A 24844-nucleotide genomic window follows, 5' to 3' on the forward strand; every position below is an offset into this window, starting at 1 on the left:
TTAAATATAAATATAGAAAAATAAATATTTTTTTGTGCATCATGCGGATACATATACTAGTACTAGTGCTATAATATATTACTAAGGAAACTCGTAGGAGAATAAATTCATGGTGTAAATTACAATTGATTGGTTTGATCCATTGAATTTAGTTGAGTAAATAATAGATAAAATACCGTAGTTTTGTGCTGTTGTTAAGTAACATCTAAGCTGTTTTTCATTAATTTGATCCATGTGCCTATTAGCAATAAATCATTAAATTAAAACATAATGCAGTATTTCTTGAAATGAAAATTCGCAGTTGAAAGTTCTAAGACGCCATGAATTATATCTTCTAGAATAGTAAATAAATATTCTAAGATACAAGTCGAGAATTGAGAAATATCCCAAACACAAACACATGGACCCGCGGCGAATGTGACTGCAGTTCGCCATTGGGTCTTTTTGGCCTCCTTTATCTCTGACTCGTCAAACGCGCCGAGTCAACTCGCTCTTCTTTTTATTTGACGCTTATCGTGTTCAGTAGTCACCTTCCTCTCTTGTCTGAATCTTCTGCATCCTTTTCACGCTCTCAGATCTTCACCGTGATCCGCATCACCTTTCTCCAGGTAAATTATTCATCTTCGTTTTCATTTCCTTTTCACTGAACATACACAATTCAACTTCATTCTCTATGCTCTCAAACGGAATTCTCTATGCTCTTTTTGATCAACGTCACCTTGCATTTAAATTTTGACAACTTTGACTTCAAAATTTGTTATCCTTTGTTGTTAGCAATTACTAAGCTCGAGGTAAAGCGCGATATTGTGAGTGGAAGCTGACTATAGCAATGGCTTCTCGCGACTCCGAATTCTTGAAGAACTTTTGGATCCCGAGTTACATGCTCGTGCCGGAGTCTGCGGCTGAGAGCAGCCAGATCGCCCGTGGCAATGGACCTAAGTGCCCGGTGCTTGTTTTTGCGAACTCCAAAAGCGGTGGCCAGCTAGGAGGGGACCTATTGAAAACGTACCGTGCTCTTCTCAACGAAAAACAGGTGCCTTAGTAGACATTATTTTGATTGCCGTTGCCGGTTACGGTTACTGTTTCTTTGTGATTATTGAATATTAATATTGGGTAAAATTGCCGAAAAATATGACTGATCTCGGGGGCTCTATGCTGTAATACAGTGTTGGAAACCTCTACAATAATAATATTGTGGCTGCAATTGCATTTGTGGACAGATATTTTGATGGTGCCTTTTACAGAAATTTTGAGACTCCGATTTTGTGTGTGAGGGACTGAGCAGGGCGTGTGAAATTTTCAGGTTTTTGATTTAGGGGAAGAAGCTCCCGAGAAGGTACTGAGCAGAGTCTATGCTAACTTGGAGAGACTCAAGGTTCAAGGTGATCAACTTGCTACAGGGATTATGGAGAGTCTGAGATTAATTGTGAGTTGATATTCTCTTTGATCCTGATCAATTCATCTTTAAACAATCATCAACTCCAAAATTTTTGAGTTTCTGACAATTTTATGTGCTTGATCTTATGAGTTTCTGACGTCACTGACATTTGATATGCATTTCAGGTTGCTGGGGGTGATGGAACAGCGGGCTGGCTACTTGGAGTTGTTTGTGATCTCAAATTGTCCCATCCGCCACCAATAGCCACAGTTCCTTTGGGCACAGGGAATAACCTACCTTTTGCTTTTGGCTGGGTAAGAAATCACGCTTCATTTTGGGGGGGCTTTTATTGAAGTACAAGTAACGCATTATTATCTCTGACTCTACATGAATTCATGGTTCAATAGCTACATTTTCACATATAATGGTTTTAAGGAGCTATCATTTTATGCTGATTAAGTTAACTGTTGAATTATTTTGGTTCCCATGTATATATAAACAATTGGGGTTTACACAAGGCCCTTCAATTCTTAGTAGAAGTTGGAGAAAGCATTCGGTGGACTATACTTTAGTCTTGTCACTAAGAGCAATATTTCACCTAGGACCTACAATATTATCATATTTGTTTAGTTGAAATAACAATTTATTAATGGTATGAGCATAATCCAACTAAGTGCACCATGAGCACCTATCTTCACTGAGAATTGTGATGATAAATTGTCCATCAGAATCGTGAAAAAAAAAAATTGAAGGGACTCATAATTTCTGCTGCTTTATTACAGGGAAAGAAGAACCCAGGAACAAACGAGCATTCAGTGAAGTCATTTTTGGATCAAGTAATGAAGGCTAAAGAAATGAAAATAGACAAGTAATGAGTTTTGGTCCTATTCTTCTTTTCCTTTTGTTTTTTATTTTTTTGTAATTGATATGTTTTGTTATGCTGCCACCCATTTGTTTGACTTTCTTGTGGGACAAAAATAAATCAATTTTTTTTTTCTTAAAATTAAAAGATACACATAAAAATTTTAAACCATTTTAAAATATTATGTTGTGTGTTTACATCTAATGCTGTTCCTAAACTGTCTTGCTTGCTGTTGTTTGAAAAGTGTTGTTAGTATCTCTGTTTTAGTAGGTTTGAGTTTATTGTTTGGACATTGAGTTTGATTTTGTCTGTCATGATTCCCAACTCCGGTTCTCGTGCTCCTTAATCCATAGCGAACATACAATGAATATTTAAGGGCTACATGTTGTTTAAGATTCCTGATGGTTGTTGTTTGTTTTTCTTAACCATCAGTTGGCACATTCTTATGCGAATGAGGATTCCAAAAGAAGGTCCCTGTGATCCGATTGCACCTCTTGAGTTACCGCATTCTTTGCATGCCTTCCATCGCGTATCCGAGACAGATGAACAAAATATTGTAAGATATGTACCTTTGACTATGTACACTTTTAATCAGGTTCATGGTGCAACTAGGAATTTCAAGGAAATATGCTTTGTTTCATATGGTACAGTCTGATTTGACTTGAATTTGGGTTATCCATTTTACTAGACAATTTATTTAAGAAAATGCAAGATGAGACAGGAGGGTTTATTATTACAGTTACACCTACTATGGGCATGAATTGCTGTTTTGTTCTGAACTTGGGAATGAACTTTGGTTTTACTAAGACCAGTTCAACAAAACCTCTGCATATTTGATTGCTGTTTTTGACTTATGGAGTTTAACTGTTTTAGATAATAAAAACTGGCAGGATTTTTAGTTTGAATATCTATAGAGTTAGCTTTTTTCCTACTCACTGCACTTCCTTGTGTGATTACTGCTCCTCAGGAAGGTTACCATACTTTTCGTGGGGGATTTTGGAATTACTTCAGCATGGGTAAGCATAGTTTTCCCGAGTTGTACCATACTTGAACTTTAAATTGCAAAGTATGGAATTTCTATTTTTCTCATGGAAGAGTCAGTTGGTAGATCCTTTGATCTAGGTTAAGCGTTTCTAAATATCAAATTACAAAAAAACAATGCAGAAATTATTAAATGGCAATTACATGTTTACATTTTCCCCCTTATTTATTTATTTTTTTAAGTCATTTAGAATGTCTTAGATCATAAATTATATCAGGGAACATCTTTTTGTTCCATCAGTTCATCTTATTGAAACATTTATTAAAAATGTCTATGATTCATGACTACAGGAATGGATGCTCAAATATCTTATGCTTTTCATTCTGAACGAAAGTTGCATCCTGAAAAATTCAAAAATCAGTTGGTTAATCAGGTATACTAGTGTTTCTGCAGTAGTAAAATTCATAAAAGCATCTTGTAGAAGATTAATGGATAACACCATTGCTTGTTTGACTTTGAACTTTTCAATCTTTTATTGAATGGAAAACCTGGATAGTTTTATACCAGTCATTTTTTCATCCGCTTTTTGTTCTGATTTCAATATTCATGAATACAGACTACATACGCTAGGCTCGGATGCACGCAAGGATGGTTTTTGGCTCCTCTATTCCATCCTCCTTCCAGGTCAGTTCCTGTAGATCAGTTATTAAATTGGTCAATTGCAAACATATCTAAGCATACATGCTTCTGGGTCCTATATAAGCCTTTTTCCAATATATATTTATCACTTTTCCAGTCAAGTCAATGTGATTTGATCTTCTAACACAGGAATATAGCACATGTTGTAAAAGTACAAATCATGAAAAGGAATGGCCAGTGGGAAGACCTGCAAATTCCTTCCAGGTAAATCTTTCGGTAGAATCATATATATTTATATCTTTTTACTTTTCAATGGCTTAAGGGAGGATTAGACATCCAAAAGGTGGCTTAAGGTTATAGACTTGGGTTCTACCAGTCAATTGAGCTAAGCTCTCGCAGTCATATATGATATATCTTTAGGAAACATGAAAGTGACAATGATAAGAAGTTCTGGTGGATAACTTCCTGCATTTATTAATTGTCAATGATCCCAAAGTCACAGTTATACATGATGTTTCCATTATACTCAACTTCTCATTCATGTTCTCTTAACTATGTTGCTTTTATTCGCTGATGCTTTAGTTCTTTCATTGGTTGATTAATATCTTCTTAAAGTGAAAAGTTAATTTCTTGTTTGTCCAACTGTTGTTTTCTCCCCTGTTTACTTCTTGATAACATCTGATGTGTTCTTTCTATCGCATATCCAGCATCCGGTCAATTGTATGCCTCAATTTGCCTAGCTTTTCTGGTGGACTGAATCCTTGGGGTACACCAACTAGGAGGCAACAGCGTCAAGTAAATATCATATGCGTAAACTATTGATAGATTGATATATTGGATTTTCCTGTTTAATGAAGAGAAGAAAAGTTGTTTTTTAAGTTTGCAATGCATTTAAGGCATATTGTTAAATGAATTGTAGCTTACAAAGTTTTATTGTTCAGCCAAATTTTCACTTTCTTGATCCTTAAGGCATTGATTACTAAAATTTGTTTTATTTAGCAAAATCTCTTTTAACTGTAAACTGGAAATAAAGAATAGTAATTTAAAAAAACAAAAACAAAACTAATGCTTCTATGCAATATTTTTGTTGAAACCTAAACTCTAAATATGCTATCAAATGCAGAACGACTGGACACGTCCATATGTAGATGATGGCCTAATAGAGGTTGTTGGCTTTAGAGATGCCTGGCATGGGCTTGCTTTGCTTGGTCCAAACGGACATGGAACTCGTCTTGCTCAGGTATGTGCAGTACCATGAAATATTAGACTTGTTTTACTTTTGAAGATAGTTTACAAAAATTTCTTGCTGTAGTTTACATGACAGCATTAAGTTTCTGTACCAACCTTAATTTTTCCTTGGTTTTGATATTACAAATGCCTTGAAATTATCTCAACATCAGGCTCGCAGAATTGGCTTTGTGTTTCACAAAGGTGCAACAGATCATACATACATGAGGATTGATGGGGAACCTTGGAAGCAACCCCTCCCAATAGACGATGACACGGTTGTAGTAGAGATTTCTCACCATGGCCAGGTTAACATGCTTGCTACTCATGAATGCAAGTCTAAAAGTGTGCATGATCCTTCAACGCATTACAATGATGATGCTGAGGAAGATGATAGTAGCAATGGAGACTCTTTAGCAGATGAATTTCGAAAGTTTGGTGCAGCTGATACATTTAAAATCCCAGATGAGGTAGATATTTCTCAGCTTAGTTAAAGGTCTTACATTCAATCATTAAAGATGTGTTATTGTACTTACTCTTATCCGATTCACTGAGCCAACACTTTCTCTTATACTATTGAATAGAATGTGGGACTCGCGAGATAAATCCCACATTCCATCCAATGATAAAGGGGCATGTGATGACTCTGTACCAGACAGAATGTGTATATACAGTATTTCTCTAACTCTTGAACCATTCTTTGGTTTTATGCGGTTGATATCGTGTTCCCCTATCAAGGTATATCACCAATTTGATTAATTCTAGCAGCTCTTCTGCAAACATGATAATTCATTATTGTGTAATTAAGAATTGAGACAAACTTTGTTGTAAATGTTATTACAGTTGAAACGCATAGATTTCAGTTTACTCCTCGTTTTTCTCTCTGTGTAGTCTTAACTTTTATATATCTTTAATTTTAATTTCATTTCAGTTTGTCAAATCCAATAAGAACCCTGAATAGTATCGATCTAATCACGAGTTTGCCCGTAGCCCCTCAAACAAAGGCACAACAAAAGGGCTATACATCATGATGAGTTCAAATGCAAAATGGATACATGAAATGAAAGGTGAGTATATGTATATACTGAAATATAAAAAATAGAGAATAGTCTGTTATCATGAGGAGAAAACTAATACATGTAAATCGTGTTGGATTTTGGAATTAACAATGGTTGACTCTAGGTGATACAAGGATTTCATGTTGATCACCAACACAGAATATTACAAATTTACACATAATAAAATATGCATATCGAAACTCGATTGAGTTGCCTCTACTGATTATCCAAACTCTGCATAACCAGAAATTATGTCAAGGACACCGAATTATCAGTAGATGTTATTTTCATAAGACCATAGCTGCTGACCAGACAGTTGTTGTCCCAAACACTTTGTAATGGTCTCATTAGCCTTTTGGGGTTCAGCTCTTTCTTCTCTTTTCTTCTTCTCCCTGAAGCAGAGAGATCATAGAATCAAAATCTCGCTGAGGAGAACCGGCAATATAAATGCATATCTATTCAATCTTCAGTTTAGGGGCTAAAGAATGTATATTTAATAGATTTGCAAGAAGGTAGTGTCATAAATTGAAAGCCATTAGAATGTAGAGAAGGAGAAGGAACAACATTGAAAGCTTTGATGATGTTTTACCTCTCAACGTATTCCTTTAGCAGCTCCTTTGCTTGAACCAATTTGGAAAGCAGATTCCGATACACATCCAAGTCCCGATCAACACTTTTTTTGTTGATATTTAAAGCTGCGCAGAGCTGTTTGATTTACCATAAAGATTAATTGAGAACACATGAAAAATTCCTTAAGATGCAAGTAACAGATACTTTAATAATCAGAATAAATTCAAATCATAAGCCATACTAGTGTCTTAAGTGAATTGGTTAACCTTGTCCAAAATTGTTGGCTCTGTTGCGTTTGTTAACTCAAGAAGACGAAATAGTCCTACTGCGAAGAAACGACTGTAGCTGAAATCCCCCTTTCCTGCTCTTTCTGCTATGTCCTTCAAGATCCCCTCAATTTCTCCATCTTTGGATGAAAACTCAACAAGGGAAGTTAGGTTTTGAGCCCTCGCCCACTCTTCCAACTTTTGAGCATCTTTTCTGCAGAGGGGAACATAGAAAGATCATTGATTTAAGATAAAATGTTCCTCAGATGCAATATAAGCATAATCATTGTATAAATATGCAGAAAGAGGCTACAAAATGATAGTAGCTTAATTCAAAGACAATAAAATTGTTCAAAAAACCCCACCAGAATTAGCTTAATAAGAATCTGAAGCTTGTATGTTGAAATGGCCTTGGAGCCACCAAATGTGATTCTCAAAAATCATGTTGCATGCACAGCTAATTCGCCGTTTTTCTAAATGCGAAATGAAATTCACAACTAGAATCTTGCAAACCAAAGTTAACATAGTCTAATCTCCAAGGATTTACACTTTACAACCATTAGTCTTCCATCATTGAATCAAGAGTTTTGAAGTAGAACCAAGCAAGGAAATAAGAAACAATAAACTTAAATACTGAAATTTCTCAATCATTTCTAACCTGTATTGTTCAGGATCTTCATTCAAAGCATTAATATATGCTTTGAAGATAGCATCTCGGTCCTCATCACTAGGATACCCTTCCATGAATTGATCATAAACAGTGACAAAACCAAGAGCAAACACAGGGTCATAGCGATACGATCTCTTATATCTCATCAAATGTTGCTGCACAATGAGCTCCTGCAGAACAGTGTTGTAGATACTTGGGATTGGTCGCTTATATGCCTTAAGGAAATTTAACTTTGTCTCAGAAACAGTAGGAGCATCTGCATATATATCAGGTATATAAATATTTAAACAAGAATCCATGAAAGAACCTAATGTGGAAACATGTTCAACTAATCAGCTTAATCTCACTCATAGTGCATTCATATATCTCAATAAAGGTTCTTACTTCTTATAAATAGAAAGTACCCTCAATTTGTATATGATACTTTTAGTTATCTTTTCAAACTTTGGGAACAAAAACTTCAAAAAATCGATGTCTTTCTAATGAAACAAACTCTTTAAACTTTCCAACATGCAGTGGCATAATAAGTTCGTTCGAAACTTAGATGCAATCACTTATTGCTCTATATTGTAGCATGCAACTCCAATTGCAGATGCAACATGTACATTTCTTCTACAATTTCCATATTGTGGCGAAATTATAACCACAATTTAAAACCATTAAGAAACCAAAGAAGCCCCCACGAACCTGTGGCAGAAGACATGCATTGAACAACCATTTTGGATGAGGAACAAGAAGCTCGAACACCCCCATAATGGTACGAGAAAATGGTCCTAAAACCGAAGACTTCAGAACTTGAAGAGACAAAGAAACGATGAGTTGATGAGGACACAGTTGCTTTTCTCTCACAGCACTGAGTGAATGATGATGAGAAGGACAAAGAAGTGAGAGCTGCCATAGTTGGAAAGGAAAGAGTGGAATGCAAATAATCAACACACAACACAGAGAAGAGGCAAATTCAGAAGGTGTCCACCATGGGAGGACAAGTTTCAGTGATGACCATCATTTGGTTTCTAAGGTTTTTGTTGCAGAAAAGGGAAAAAGAAAAGAGAAAATCTTATCCACACTGTGAAGTCTCAAACTGAAACTGAAAGCCTTTTGCTTTTGTCAACTTTCCAAGGAGCCACTACTCTCATGACACGTTGAAATTTTGACATCACAACGGTTTTTCTAAGCTAAATAAATTGTATAATTAGATTCATTATTTTATAATCATAACTAAGATAAAACATTCCTCCAAAATTGTAACTATTTGTATTTAGACAACATGTACAAAATTTGTTAGAAGACGACACCTTGCATTCACTCTATGATATTTGATATTTGTCTCACCAACTTGTGGCTGAAACTGAAAGGGAGATGAAACAGCTGGTTGATTTTGGACCAGTCATGCTCAGTTGCTCACTGCTTGATTGTTATTGGATTGTTGTAGTAAAAATTGAAAAATGTACAAGACATTTAAGAAATTCCAATTGTGACATGTACCATTGGTAGATTAGATTAGAAAGTCCAATTAAATCAGTGAGAAATTCAAAGGACATGTTATTAGATTAGATTATATTACTACTTTTGATTGGTGAAGTATCAAATATCTAGTAGTAATAGCGTAAGGATGTGAATTTGGAAGAGAAAAAATGAATTAGTGGAGGATTGATGCCTTTCCTCACAAGTAATGAAAACCTTATCACAATATACAACACCACAGAAAGAAAATTCATTAGTGGAATAGGAATGAGAATACTTGGTTCAGTTGGTTGTTGCTTACAAGTTACAGTGGTCCTCCCATTTTTGTTTCAGTCGCATAAACTTGTCTGCTTCTGCAAATTCATATAATTAACAAAACATTGCAAAAATGGAGATGCGGGGTATCGATCCCCGTACCTCTCGCATGCTAAGCGAGCGCTCTACCATCTGAGCTACATCCCCACGATGACTGTGCTTTTCATTATTTTTTACATTACATAAAGAGCCTAGGTGATACTGTAATTAATAACCCAGAAAACAAAATCATCAACTACAATCTTAATATACCATTATGAAGCAGTTTAGACTTGACACAGATGGAAGATTTGTAAGCCTCTCCTCAAACTGTAATAAGAGTAGAATATAAAATCTTTTTTAATGTATAGTGAATATAAATTTCTTTTTTAGTGTGTGGAGTGAATGTGTGTATTAGTATAAATATATATATACTATTATGGAGATCTAAAGAGATGAATTTTGATGGAAAAATATTTTAAGATAAAATCACAGATAATAAAAAATCAAGCAGAATCAAAATTTTTATATATATACATCGCACGTTGATTAACATTACTAGAAGTAGCTATTAACTATATATATAAAACGTCTTGTGATCTTTTTAAACTACAAAGGCAAGGGAATAATATTCTAGATCTTCAGAAATTTGAGTTAAATTGACGCCATCAAAATGCCAGATAGGCAGATATTGCCTATCGCTCCTCCGCATGATTAGACATCATTACTATGCCACTGGAGCTCTATTTGAACGGGAAAAGAAAGGAGTAAAAATGTGGGGATTTTTAGTAAGATCAGAATTATTAGTTAAGTTCATTAATTCTTTATTAATACCAAATAACCGAACTTAAATATAATATATAGAAAATAGTAGATAAATAGAAAAATAGAGAAATAAGCAGAGAATATAAAATACAACAAGAAAAGCACACACACGTACAAAATGCACATCAAGAAATATATGCAACAAACAAGTATAATGTATGTCTATTCTACGCAGGTCATGAATTCATGCGTCAGTTGACTACCCACAACCCGACGTTACCTAAGCACAAGCCCCAGCTATGACTTTCCAATTGCATTAGTTGCATATACAAGTCGTACGGCCGAAATCACATAAGTTGACTGATAAATCACTATTTTATGGTTTATCTTGTGCTAATTTGAGTGCTTTTTATCAACTCTCTGCTCACTTATCCATATGATTTGCATGAGTTTACATTTTCCTTCCTGATTTTGTGCTATGATTGAAAACATGCTTCTTTGGTCTTAATTTAGCTAATTTTAATCATCTCTTATTACTATTCGATGCCATGATATGTGTGTTAAGTGTTTTCAGAGATTACAAGGCAGAAATAGCTCAGAGGATGGAAAGGAAGCATGCAAAAATGGAAGAAATACAAGAAACTGAAGGAATTGCTGAGCTGTCCAGCCTGACCTCTTCGCACTCAAATGGTCATAACTTGAGCTACAAAGGTTCAAATGAGGTGGTTTTAGTTGCGTTGGAAAGCTAACATCCGGGGTTTCACAACGATATATAATTTTTCATAGCTGCCCCGAAGCCAGACGACGCGCACGCGTGACCTGGAAAAAATTCAATCCGCGCGAACGCGTGGACGACGCGTACGCGTGACTTTGCCGCGTGCTAGATGTATCAGAAATTGCTGGGGGCGATTTCTGGGCTTTTTTGACCCAGTTTTCGGCCAAGAAAACACAGATTAGAGGCTTTAAAGTGGGAGAATGCATCTATTCATTGAGACAACTTTCATATACACAATTTTTAGGTTTAGATGTAGCTTTTAGAGAGAGAGGCTCTCTCCTCTCTCTTAGGATTTAGGATTATGATTTCTCCGTCTTTTTAATTCCAGGTTCAATGTTCCTTTAATTTATGTTTCTCTTCTACTTTTATTTATTCTAATGCTTTTACTTGTATTTGACTTATGTTACCAAATTGGCTTACGAACCTTCTCATGTTAGATTTGAATATTCTATTTAATGCACATTGAGGTATTTCAGAATTAAGATTGCTTTCTTCAAATTTATGTTATTAATGCTTTTCATTTAATTTAGATTTATCCCCCTTTGGTTAAGTAATTGGTGACACTTGAGTTATCAAACTCAGCAGTTGATTGAAAATTGAAAATTGCTGATCGATTTGGATCCCTCTAAAGTTAGTCTTTCCATAGGAGTTGACTAGGACTTGAAGAATCAAGTTGATTAGTCCACTTGACTTTCCTTTATTTAGTAAGAGTTAACTAAGTGGGAGTAATAAACAGTTCTCATCACACCTGATAAGAATAACTAGGATGAAATTTCCAATTTTTGTACCTTGCACTGGTGTTCATGATAATTAATTTACTTTCTTGCCATTTAAATTACTTATCCCCTATTTCAAAAACCCAAAAATATACATTTTTCCATAACCAATAATAAATCATACTTCCCTGCAATTCCTTGAGAAGACGACCCGAGGTTTAAATACTTCAGTTATAAATTTTATTGGGTTTGTTTAAGTGACAACCAAACTTTTGTACGAAAAAAATTTCTGTTGGTTTAGAAACTATACTTACAACGCAATTATTTTTATAAAATTCTTTACTAGCAAGAATCTTCTCGTCATTGACTTGAAGTCATATGGCCAAAGTCACATCAGTTGACTTTTAACTCTTTCTACAAATATGCATAACTATGGAAAGCAGTTCTCAATCTGTAGGTATTTCCAGTATACATTTGGCACTAAGACCAAATAAAATATTCAATTTTCATTTTACCATTCCCTTTATCCTTATCAATTCTCGATTGTGAAGTCTTATGACACAGTCATTCAGTCTACTTCTATTTCTCAATTTTCCTTTTCTATAAAATCCTTTTTAATTCCTTTCTTTATTCTTTCTCTATTCTTTTTTTTCTTAACCGTTTCTTTTTAATTATCAGTTCTCAATTTTTTTTCTTTCCATAACTTATGTTTTTAATCATATTTTCTCAATCTTAAAATATTTTAAATATATTTCACAATTTTACAATAAGTGAGTACCAACAAATATTTCAATGCTTCAAAAATACATATTCGAGTAAAATCAAATGCTTTAAAATAATATAAAACTTCTTCAAATATATATATAATCTCATAAAAATATATAGTCTTATGTGCATATTAAAATGAGCTTAATGAGGATAAATATTTAGTTTTAATAAATCAATTATTCAAACTAATTTTAAATCCTTTGATAGTAATTTTTTGTCAGTATAACTATAAGTTTAAAGCACTGTATATCAAACTAATTATAGACGTAAAACCAAACAATTATAAATATAAAGTCTACTCACAAATTGGTCCAAGGGACCGAAGAGACCAAATCCAGAATTCTAAGATAAAAGGTGAAGAAGGTTGAAGTAGAATGGAATGAACGAAAGAGCACACGGAATTTGAACCGGAGCAGCAGAAAGTTGCGGCTGCAACAACATAAGCTTCATTCCTACCAATATACACAAAAATCAATGGAGCAATTGCAACACGATCACTGACAGCCCAAAGGAAACAACGTGATGGAGCATGAGCAGCTCCGGTGATCCTCTCCAGCGTAGACGGTAAAGGACACAGCAGAACAGTGGTGACAGCAGTTTCTCTCCTCTAGCAGTGACTCCCACAGCAGGAGCACCACAAGCTTTGACGAACAGTGGAGAGGCAGGGCTCAACCCCAGTGAAGTAGGGCAAGGGCAGAACGCGAAGCAGGCAGACAGGGGATCTAGTAGCCTCAATGGCAAGTTCCGATGATGGCAGTTGCTCGGCGGTGACAGCGATACAACTCCATTCTTCTTTGTCGCAGTGTCTCGTTCTCTCTCTCGTGCGTGGGCTCCTCTTCTATCTCTCTCTGTGAAAATGACACGACGGAAATGACAACGGCGGCAGCAGGACCAAGCCTTGTCGTGTGGTCTCTCTCTTCCCTCCCCTCTTCTCTTCTTCCCATCTTTCGTTTCCCCCTCTTCCTCTATTTCTTTTTCTTGACTTTCTTTCTTTCCTTGTGGTTTCAGATTGAAAGAGAGTGTGAGTGAGAAGTGAGAAGTGAGAGTGAGTGGTGAGAAGTGAGAGTGAGTGGGTATTTAAAATTAATAACCGGTGTCATTATCATATTATTATTATTATTATTATTATTATTATTATTAAAATAATTAAAAATATTTTTGATTGATAATTGATAAGTAGTTTAATAATGTATTAAATATTAACTTTATATAACTATAATAAAGATATTTTTCTAAATTAGTATAATTATGCATTATTATTTAAATATTAATTATAGTATAATTATAATAAAGATATTTTTATAAAATAAATTAGAAGCGAAAATAGTGCATTCATTTTGGCGAAAAATAGATTTATATGGATTGGTTGTCTCACAATTCAATTGATTGGTTGTGTTACCCAATCGATTGAAGTCATCAAAACAATATGGATTTGCCTAATTCAACCGATTGGTTGTGTTACCCAATCGATTGAAAGCTTTTATAATTTTTCTCTATTTCTATGCACTATAGAGATATTTTAGTTTAAAAAACTCATATTTTTATGATGAAATAATATCATTTTCATTTATTATTTCAACAACAATTCCATACAAATTTTATGTCTTGTGAATTATATTTTATTTTATATAATTAATTTAGTTAAAAAAATTCCATATCTTATTATTTGTTTGCATTCTTTTTTATTCTTTTCATTTGTTCAAGATTTGACCTCTCTATTAAATCTTGACTAGAAAAAAAAAAACAAACCATGCAATATATATCAAAGCATTTTAATAATCTGTTGATATATTGCTAAGACATATACGAAGTATATATATTACAAATTTTTAATCAATTCTTCCTAGATTAACAATGGAAGTCCCCTTTCCAATCCTCCAGTAGAGCGATAGGACTTTTAGACTTATCATCTTCAGATTTTACAGTTTCCTCAAGAGGCACACGATCCGTTATTTTCTCATTGTAAAGCTCTAATAACATTACTTTCATGTTGTGCTCTGCATTCTGAGCCTCCAATATATCGAACATCTGTTTCACAGCTCCAGGGATGACACCAGCCTCACTCGGCAATTCGCCATTTTGCACGATAAAGAGCACAGAAGGATAATTGGATTTCAATACAAAACATTTAAGCAGACATAAAAAGCAGTTAAAAACAGGAGAATATTGAATATCTCCTGCACCACCGATATCCCCTGCACCACCAATATTTCTAGTTGGGGGTGTTTGATATGAATTTCTCAAAACGGAGGAACATTTCAAGCAACGAATTCCCTATCAAAAATAAGAACATTCATTACCAGTCAATACATGATTTCAAAAAAGGGTAAGTCAAGAGACATTATAACTACCCAGGCATCGAGTCATAAGCCTGCACCACTCTCTTATGATACATAAAGAGATTGATACACGATTCCAATGGTGGAATTGAATAATTGGTGATAGATTATTCACCAATTTATAATGTTAATATTAAAGAAAAGATAAGATTAGAGTATCTAAATCAAAATAAAGTCTTAAAAATTGAAAATAGAATTTTTAACGTTAAGATAGATGAATAATAAGATAATAATCTATAAAAATGATAAGAAAATTGAAAACTGCGTAGTACACAATTCAATTGATTGGGTAAGACAACCAATCGATTAAATTGGGCAAATCCATATTGCTTTGATGACTTCAATCGATTGGGTAATACAACCAATCGATTGAATTGTGAGACCTCAAGTTACTTTGGAGCATTCAATCGATCGGGTAGTATAAGAAATCGATTGAATTTTAAAAGACCAACATTTTAGTCATCGTTCAATCGATTGGGTAATATGACCAATCGATTGATTTTTGCGAAAACCATGCTGCAATTTTCAATCGATTGTTTTGTGATAACCTGTAGTCCAATCGATTGAGTTATGGGAAACCTGAAATTCAATCAATTATTTTGATAATCCAATCGATTGATTTTCAAATAAACACGATTTCACGGCCTTGGACGAACGTCACGGATCAAATATAAACTTTTAATCGATTGGAATTGCCAAACGATCAATGAAAGATCTAATTTGTTATTGTTTTTTATTTTGATTGTTAATAAACATAATAGATGAATGATAAAATAATAATTTATAAAATAAAAAATAATTTTTATAATTAAATAAAATATATGGGTTCATTTGTAATTAAAATTAGAAAAAAACTATTTAGCAATTGTTAAAAAAATTTAAAAAATACATTTTGTTATGAGACCATTTAATGATCCAAACATTTTGGGACCATCGAATCCTTAACCATGACATTATAATAAATAAAGTAATAAACAAAACTAGAAGTGTAATCAATTAAGATTTTTATTTATTTGAATAAACTAAAATTAGGATAGACATAGCGATTATCAATTATGGTATGTGACACATTCTGGTATAAATTTTGTACTAAATATTATTTTTATTTATTTCATATACTTTTAGTTCCCAAATATACCGTCTGTAGGGATAAGAACAATTAAATTTTATTACTTTGCTTTAATTCATCATTTAATATTTTGTTGAATATGGGGATATTCAATGTGATATAAACAGACATGTATATATATTAAATTGATTAAAAAATTTAAAAATAATTAGAAAGATATAATTCTAATATATATTGTTTGTACGAGATATCTACACAAATTTTTTTATAGTAGATTTAGAATGCATGATTGGAAAAAAATTAATTTTTCGTTTATCATAGTAAATAAATATGCACAAATTAAAGAGTTAAATGATGACATAATTAAAATAAAATTCCATTTACATTTTACAGTAATAAATATACATATACATAAATATACATAAAGCGAAAATTATTTTTAAATTAATGTAAATGATAATTTTGTAAAAAAGTTTCATTGTCGTTGAATGCCTATAAATAATTCAATATTGAATCTCTTCTACGGTGTGTGAATTAAATTTCTGAACTTATTAATATGAAAATACATTTTCATTTCTTCGTCTTCTTACTTATTCTTTTCATGTGTTTTGGTTAGTACCAAATTTATCAAAATAATTCAATATAAAATTTAGCTAACATACTATGAAAATTCTGTGTAGATATTGTCTTAAGATAGGAGAAAAAATATTTAAAATGGAGATTTAAAAAAAAAACATCTTTAAATCTTGTTTGTTAAAAATAAAGATACACAGACAAAATAAAATTTAAAAATTATTTTTGTTTTCTTCTTTTGTTAATATCCTCAACAAACTAACTTCTTCTACCACTATTCTTGAGTGTTGACCATTAAAGTTTTTGGCTTTATACATTATTATGTCTCCTATATATTGAGTGGATAAAAATTTTTATAAATTTTTGTTTCTCAATTAAAATCTTTTTCTTAAATTTTTGTCCATATCCTTCTTTTTAAATATTTTTATTCCTGTATTTGTATTTCTATTTCTATTTGTCTGTCTATATTTTTCTTTTAGAACAAATAGAATCTAAGGACATGTATCAAGATTATTTCCAATAGAAGTTTTTAAATTTTTTATTTTAATACACGTATAACAAATGTATTAAAAATTTAAATTTTATATATTTTTCAAAAAAATATTTTCTATTTGCTAAACCCTTTATGATTTTAGTTATAACATGTTTTGTTTTTAGCAATTGTTATATGATTTTAATTTCTTGGCTAATGACTGTGTATTTTATGTCTGAATGTTTGTAGGTAATAGCCAAATGCAGGTAACAGAAGAAACAACAATATGCTTTAGTATTGTCAAGGGAAAATATTGTCCATACACAAAGGAGGATAAATGTTTTAAGGCTTGCCTGTCTCTTCATGGTGCTCACAGTTTGATATATGGAGGATGTGTTCCAAAAGGATGCCAGTGTACTTTTTATAATCCAGATAAAACTAAACCATGTCCACCATATGATGTTTAATTTGTTATAACTAGAACAGTGATATACATTAGTTGTTTATCCTTTTTTGGGTGGCGTTCTAATAATGGTGAAAAAAATGATGGCTGTATTATATTCTCTATCTATCTATCTATCAAAATAATAATTAAACAGTGGTTGTACTATGATTTATAAAAATCATGTTTAAGCACTTAATAATAAAGCTGATGTGGGCATATTTTTAAAAATATTTTTTATTTTATTTTTTTAATTTATTAAATATAAGTTATTACGATAAACTAACTATATTAACTAATTGATTTGATTAGATATTTAAATATCACATAATTTATTATAATTTATATCAATTTAATTTAGTAATATTTTTTAATTAATTTTTTTAATATTCTATTAGTATTTTTTTAATTTATTTTTTTAATTTATTAAACCAAATTTATTATGTGTATTAATTAATTTGATTAATTTATTAGTTATTAAAATAATAAATCTATGAATAACATAGGCAATCGGAATACTTTCAACTAATAAGTAAATTAAATCAAATCATATATATTGAGACAAATTCAAATCATGTGAATTAAGGACTAAACTAAAATAAAATAATTTTTTATTTATTCAAATTAAATTCAATAAATACTGTTGAGTTTGGAAATAAATATTAAATATGATCATCAAATATTATTAAAATGTTAGTTAAATATTTATTAAAATATTATAAATTATTTGTTTGATGAATTTGGTTAAATGTGCAGGCAATTTAATTTTATATTGGGCCAAAAGATAAACAAGCACAAATGGATCATTAAAGAAAATTTAGCCTTGAGCAAAATTAACTCAAATATTAGTGGCTGAATATTAAAAAAGAAAGAAATCTAAAGTTGGCCCAAAAAACTAATAAAAAGTTCAAATAAACTCTTCTCTTGGTCTAACATCATCATTAATCCAAACTAAAAGAAGAAAGAAGTGGATCAAGGCATGCTTCAATTACTTACTGGAATCCAAATTCTAATTCAATTAATTATATTTCTTGGTAGCCGAAACTCTCATAGTTAATGGACTTCATATTGCAACTCAATTAAGCTCATACTTAAGTACCCTAAAGCCATAAGTGAGTGTATGCCTTGGTAACCAAAAATCAATTCAATTTAATTTATTTACATTGAAAGCTCCACGTTATCTACTTCCCTCTGTGGATTAGAATTCAAAATCAAACTTGGTTAATTACATAGGTAATCAAAACTGAAAATTAAATTGAGTTAATTTTACATTAAATGCTTTGTCTCTTCTTTTTCTATTCTCTTTTTGTTTCGGTTGTCATTTCACTCAAGAAAGAAGAGTGAACAAGTTATCAGAGAAAATAGTACATAAAGGAAAGAAGAAGAAGTTATCAGAGATACAGTGAAGCTATAAAGACGCAAAATGCTAGGTTGATGAAGGCCTTTGCAAAAGGAAGATCTAAAACATGGCGTGGCTAAGATTTTTGCTATTAAAGACAAGATGTGAAGAAGAAGCTTCAAGATTTTCATGCCAAGAATAGAAGCAATCGGCCTCGGTCAGAGAAGCTAGATTGAGGTCTAGTCAAGTTTAGGTTGGGTTAGAATCTGGACTTGTCCTAGATAGGATTGGGTAGATCATAGGGAAAATTAGTGTTTGTAATCTTGAAAAAGAGATAGTGAAATTCCATCATTGATGGAGACTGGATGTAGGTCACATTGTACCTAGTGGCTGAACCAGGATATATCTGGTGTCAATTGTTCTTCTCTGCTTCTTCTCTGTTTCTGGTTCGTAGGAGACAAAATAAAAAATGTCTCTCAACTTGTTACGATACAAAACAAAAATGTCTCTTAACTTGTTATGAGACAAAAAGTGAAAATATCTCCTGAATCTCCTTTAAAAGTCAGAAAGTAATATTCAGCAAAAATGGTGGCTAAGATTCAACCCCCCATTCTCTTAGCCACTGATTACCATCAATTGATATCAGAACTTGGTCTCAAAGAGATCAAGCTTTACAACTTGGAGGAAAAGATCCTGATGGCGAACTACTTGGGTTCAAACACAGTGGCTTATATTTTGACAGAAGGACAGTCCAACAATAGATCTCCATTGGAAAGAAAAACTAAATGGCAATGCTGTCAACATGCTGAACTGTGTAATCAGCTTCAAGGAATACCGGAAGCATTCAAGATGCAAAACAACAAAGAAAATCTATTTTGGATAGGTCCATAAGTTACTTTTTTTTTTACTTCTAACTTATGAAAAGGTATAGTATTAATATCTGGTATAATTTTTAACACTAAATTTCAACTTTTTAAACAGCTATTTTAGTGTTTATGAAAAAGTTAAAAAAATAACTTTTCTCATAATAAAAAACTTTTTATCACTCTTCTTTTAAAATAAGCACTTTTAGAATTAAAAAATTAAATATAAAATAATTTATTTATAAGTTATTTTTAATATAAATATTTATTATTTAAACTATTTTTTTAAAAATAATTTAATTAAGTTATTTATTTAAATTGAACCTGAATCATTAGATGATAAATTCATAACTATTTATAAGATTACAAGTTTGCATGTTTTGCTAGCCAACTCAAAGGAACAAAAAAGGAAAGTTAATTATGATCCCATTTTGTGTGCTGCTTTTAAATTATTACTTTCTTAACCTTGCTCTTTTATAATCATTATGATTATTTTCTTTTTTATATTGGTGATGAATATTTTATATATGGAGTGCATTTAAGAGACAAAATTAAAGTACACGTTCTATATTTAAGAATAATGATTCAATCATAAAAAATTAAAAAATATAATGTAATTAATTATAAATTTTATTTATAAAAAAGATGAAATATGAGATGAATCTAAGATATAGAGCTTATTTAGGTGAGTTTTTAATAAAAGATCTTTTTTCGATTTATCTTTTTTTAGAAGATCTTATGTAAAAATAAAAGTAATTTTATGTTTGAATATCTCATGCAAAAAGTTCTTTTTATCTATCAATTATGTTTGGGTATAACAATATAAAAGTACTTTTTTGTTTATTTATTACATAAAAAACATCTTTTTTAAAAAAAAGATCTTTTAAAAAAAGATGTAAATTACAGTTTCTCAAAAAAGATATTTTTTTTTTAATTTTTCTAGTGCTTTTAATTACTTTTGTTCCTAAAAATTTGCTAAACACACTAAAAAAAATATTTTTTCATTAAAATTTTTTTTTATCAAAATAATAGCGCCCAAACAAGCACATAATCAATCTATCATTGTTGGTTTAAAGATTTAAATAACTAGGTAAAGCAGCACACAAAATTGGATGATTTGATGTATTTTAGTGCCTGTTTTTTAAATTAGTTCTCTCATATAAATCCATTTAAAAGTGAAATGATTGCCAAGTATATATTTTTAGAAAATTCATCAGAATGTAATCAATTAAACCTTTTATTTATAGAAATAATCAATTAAAAGATATAATTGAGATATACATAATAAAACTCATCAATACGGATATAGAATTTTGAATAGGTGACGGTGGGTGAAAAACTCAAGAACATGATACATTATATATTCGGTGCGATCGAGTCTTCAAATTAATGCGCTATTTTAAGGGATGAGTCAATCATGACATTATAATAAATAAACAAAAATAGAAGTGTAATCAATTAAGGTTTTTATTTATCTATTTATCTACTTAATATATTAAAACGGACCTGCTACACATACAAGCCTACAAGCAAACAAGTTGGCCCAGCCCAAACAGAAATCACGCGCATGAAGAGAGATAAGATAGCGCGTCAAAATCACGCGCTCAACATTCGAACAGTTACGTATGGCAGACTCTTCCACTTCTTCCACTTCTTCCATTTCTCAAGGCGCTTTCAAAACAACGAAACCCTCTCATTTTCGAGCGAAAATCAAGTTTCAAAATATAGAAATCGTAGTTCGAAAACTGCATCAAAACACCATCAACCTCTCTGTGAAGAATCTGAAGAAAAAACAAACCAAGAATACTCAACGTAAGTCCATTAAAATACTGTATATTTTACTTTTCTTCTACGTCGTTCTTCTAGGGTTTACTATTACTCTTGCTTCTTTGTTACACTGTTCTAAGTTATACGTCGTTCTTCTAAGTTATACGTCGTTCTTCTAAGTTCTACATCGTTCTACATTGTTATTCTAAGTTCTCCTGCTATTTTTGTTGATTTTTGGGGGTTTATTCCGTAGATTCGGGGGTGTAAACTGCTTAACCTTGTAATATGGCTTGATATTGAAGCATGGTTGAGTGATATCTGACTGATATCTATATGGATGTATCTGAATAATATCTATGGGTGTATCTCACTGTAATCAATGGGTGTATCTTGTTTGACATCTTTGGGTGTATCTGAATAATATCTATGGGTGTATCTCACTGTTATGAATGGGTGTATCTTGCGAATATCTTTGGGTGTATCTGACTCATATATATGGGTGTATCTTACTGTTATCAATGGATGTATCTTAATTGTTATCAATGGGTGTATCTGAGTCATATATATATGGGTGTATATTACTGATATCTTTGGGTGTATTTTTAGTTTCAGAGAAAATGACAGCAAGAAACCAAACTAAAGACCTGAAATGTGCCACACATCTCCTGAATGATAAGTTCAGAAACATGACTGAGGAGAAGAAGGCAATTGTGAGGGATCTTGGATTCGGTGGGTTGATGCACATCCCACCACTGAGGGTGGATCACCAACTCTTAAGGGAGCTGGCAAACAACTTCAAACTTGGGGAGAACAAACTGAAGACAGGATATGGTTCTTTCCATATAACCCAAAAAAAATAGGTGATGTGCTTGGCATCAATGCAACAGGTAATTAGCTCAAAATTATAGATGTATATTAAGTTGTTGCTTGGGTGTATATTAACCTGATGCTTGGGTGTATTTGAACCGACTTGGATGCTTTGTTGTCTTCCTTTTTGTAGGAGATCTATTTCCTGAGAAAGTTGACTATAAGAAACTTTCTAATGATGACAAAATAATTTATAGAAGATTTCAGGGTAAGACCCTCAAAAGTCTTACCGATGAAATGATGGAAATCGGCGTTGGCAACGAAGAGGAACGCCTGATGTTTAAGAGGATATTCATCCTCTACATACAGATGGCGTTCCTTTTGCCAACGACGATAAACAAAATATCGCCCGTGCACCTGGTCCCAATTTTTAAGATGGACGGCATAGAGGAGAGAAACTGGGGGGGCATGTTTTGACCTTCATGATCAAGGGCATAACAGACTATCAAGAGAAGAAGAAGAAGGCAATCAATGGCTGCATCTTCGCCCTGATGATAATCTACTTTCACCTTTCAAAAAACAAAGGCAAGAACAGGGTTGAAAGACCACCAAAGCCATGGATTGCCAACTGGACTAAGGAGCAGTTGGTGGAAAGAATGAATGCAGAGAGAGAGGAAATTTTGGTGAGTAATCATAATAAGTTGGTGTATTTTATTTACCCGAATGGTGCTAACTAAAATATCTCATGTTTCAGGGGATTCTGAAGTTGGCAGAGACAAGAGAAAAAATGAGAAAAAAAAAACAAGAAATAAAAAAAAACAAAAAAAGGAAGGCGAGCTCAACATCGTCTTCGGAGACAGAAACTACTGACAGTGACACTTCTACCTCTGAGTCTGAGGCTCAAGAAGACTCAGAGGATTCGGAAATTAAACACCCCGGCAAAAAGGGGAAAAAGTAAGTACCATACTTGGGTGTAATTTCTTTTTCGGTTTGGGTGTATTTTGTTTGTCCACGTTGGGTGTATGTAGCTTATTAAGCAGGGTGTGTTTCGTTTGCTATTTTGGGTGTATATTGTATATTTAGTTGGGTGTATCTCGTGAATCCAATTGGGTATATTTTTAGTATGTTCTAAATGACAATTGTTTGCCTTTCAGAATGGACTCAAGAAAAAGAAAGCAGAGGCAAGAGGAGTCAGATTTTGATTCAGAATCTGAATCTGAACCAAGTGATGAGTAATGTCCTGAAATTATTACTCCTTTCTTTTGGCTTCTTTATAAAGATTTTGTGTATTAACTGAGGTGTCTTTTATTGACTTATAGGAGTGAAGAATCATCACCTGGGAAGAAGGAGAAGAAAAAGAAAAAAACAAAAACAACTCCAAAAAAGTAAGCAATTCTTTGGATAAAATTCTGTGATAAAATTAATTTTTTATTTCTGATTGGTACTGTTTTTTTTTCCACCCAGAACACCACAAAAAAAGAAAAAAGTAGTTGTGGAGGATTCACCTCCTGAAGAAGATCAATACTTTTACGGGTACAGTACCTCGTAAGCTATACTACGGTCTATCATCGTAATTATTTTTGTTAACGTCTTATTTTGTGAATGTAGTGAGACATATGAAATATCGAGTGACGAACTTGATGAATTGCTAGGGAAAAACGTTCATAAATCTGCTGCAGAGGGGTATGTCTTGCTGGGCTGTGTATTTGAGATTTTGGTGTCTTTTGTTTGCTAATAATTGTATCTTGTTTTGCAGGGACAACCAAGCTGACATGCGATCGACAGAAGGTTGCTATGTGTCCTCTGAAACGTAAGAAGCTTTATTATTTAATAAAATCTTGTTATCGTGATTTGGATGTATTCTGTGATACAATTTGGGTGTATTTTGTGGATCAAGTTGGGTGTATCTTGTTTACTAAGTTGGATGTATATTTCGTTTGAATAACATGAAATCTGTTTAGACTACCGGCTGTGAACTTGGGAAGTGATGATCCTTCCTCTCAAGGACGCACAGAACAGAGTAGTGTAAACCAGCCGTCTCAGAGCATGTAATTTCTCTTTCAAATAACCGTTACTTTTGTTCTTCTAATAACTTCTACTTCTAATTCTGTATATATTTTTTTTAGAAAAAAAAGCCCTTTATTATTTTATTCAAGAAAAAAAGGCAGCAAAAAAAAAAGCAAAAACTGCAAGTATGTAATTTCTCAAAAAACAAAGCCCGTCTTCTTTTTGAATTGTTCGGGTGTATTTTTTGACCTTCTTTGGGTGTATTTTAGGTTGACTCCGACTGATTCGAATACGATGGTTGTTAGGGAACAAACGCCGTCGGAAGCGCTTGCAATGTGAGTTTTCCAAGAATATTTCAACCTTATAACCTTATTATTTTCAAATACGTTGTTAACCTTTCATTTTTATTCTTGTTTAGAGTCCCGATCCAGTTTTTTGTGCCGGCATCCCAGCAAACAACCACTGACGCAGATTCCGAACCAACCCCTATGCTACAGATTGAAGGGGCTAGAGAAACGTAAGAAAATAGTATTGGGTGTATATTTATTTATGGTTTGGGTGTATATTTGATAACAGTTTGGGTGTATATTCTTCCTGATTAATTTTGTGTAACTGTGCAGCACTCCTGAAACCCCGAAACAACTTCAAGAAACAACACCCAAGCTTCCCCCAGCTCCAACAAAAATGTAAGTTCATTAGACTAAAATCAATCTTTGCTTATCATCTGTATAT

The 24844-nt window shown here is 32.5% G+C and overlaps 2 protein-coding genes, 1 long non-coding RNA gene and 1 other non-coding gene across 4 annotated transcripts; 2 read left to right on the plus strand and 2 right to left on the minus strand.

Annotated features, from left to right (window-relative positions):
• Positions 1 to 376: 376 nt before the first annotated feature.
• On the plus strand, positions 377 to 6346 carry LOC112707067 (diacylglycerol kinase 5). Its single transcript, XM_025758627.3, has 14 exons — positions 377 to 608; positions 775 to 1033; positions 1304 to 1426; positions 1564 to 1692; positions 2161 to 2246; positions 2673 to 2796; positions 3208 to 3256; positions 3573 to 3655; positions 3839 to 3906; positions 4051 to 4125; positions 4569 to 4656; positions 4985 to 5101; positions 5262 to 5558; positions 6020 to 6346. Exons 2-14 carry the CDS (start codon positions 830 to 832, stop codon positions 6047 to 6049), a joined length of 1473 nt encoding a protein of 490 aa, XP_025614412.1. The 5' UTR covers positions 377 to 608; positions 775 to 829; the 3' UTR covers positions 6050 to 6346.
• Positions 6145 to 9411, minus strand: LOC112707069 (protein THYLAKOID FORMATION1, chloroplastic). Its single transcript, XM_025758628.3, has 5 exons — positions 8340 to 9411; positions 7641 to 7908; positions 6983 to 7196; positions 6736 to 6851; positions 6145 to 6538 (listed from the first exon to the last, which is right to left on the minus strand). Exons 1-5 carry the CDS (start codon positions 8548 to 8550, stop codon positions 6418 to 6420), a joined length of 930 nt encoding a protein of 309 aa, XP_025614413.1. The 5' UTR covers positions 8551 to 9411; the 3' UTR covers positions 6145 to 6417.
• A 94-nt stretch (positions 9412 to 9505) lies between these two features.
• TRNAA-AGC (transfer RNA alanine (anticodon AGC)) lies at positions 9506 to 9578 on the minus strand. The gene has a single exon. It is a non-coding gene; the product is annotated as a tRNA-Ala (tRNA).
• A 6798-nt stretch (positions 9579 to 16376) lies between these two features.
• LOC140174901 (uncharacterized) lies at positions 16377 to 17452 on the plus strand. The gene is made up of 2 exons (XR_011865020.1): positions 16377 to 16453; positions 17137 to 17452. It is a non-coding gene; the product is annotated as an uncharacterized lncRNA (long non-coding RNA).
• The last annotated feature ends 7392 nt before the right edge of the window (positions 17453 to 24844 follow it).

Source organism: Arachis hypogaea, chromosome 8 (genome assembly GCF_003086295.3).
Source record: "Arachis hypogaea cultivar Tifrunner chromosome 8, arahy.Tifrunner.gnm2.J5K5, whole genome shotgun sequence".
Lineage (NCBI taxonomy): Eukaryota > Viridiplantae > Streptophyta > Magnoliopsida > Fabales > Fabaceae > Arachis > Arachis hypogaea.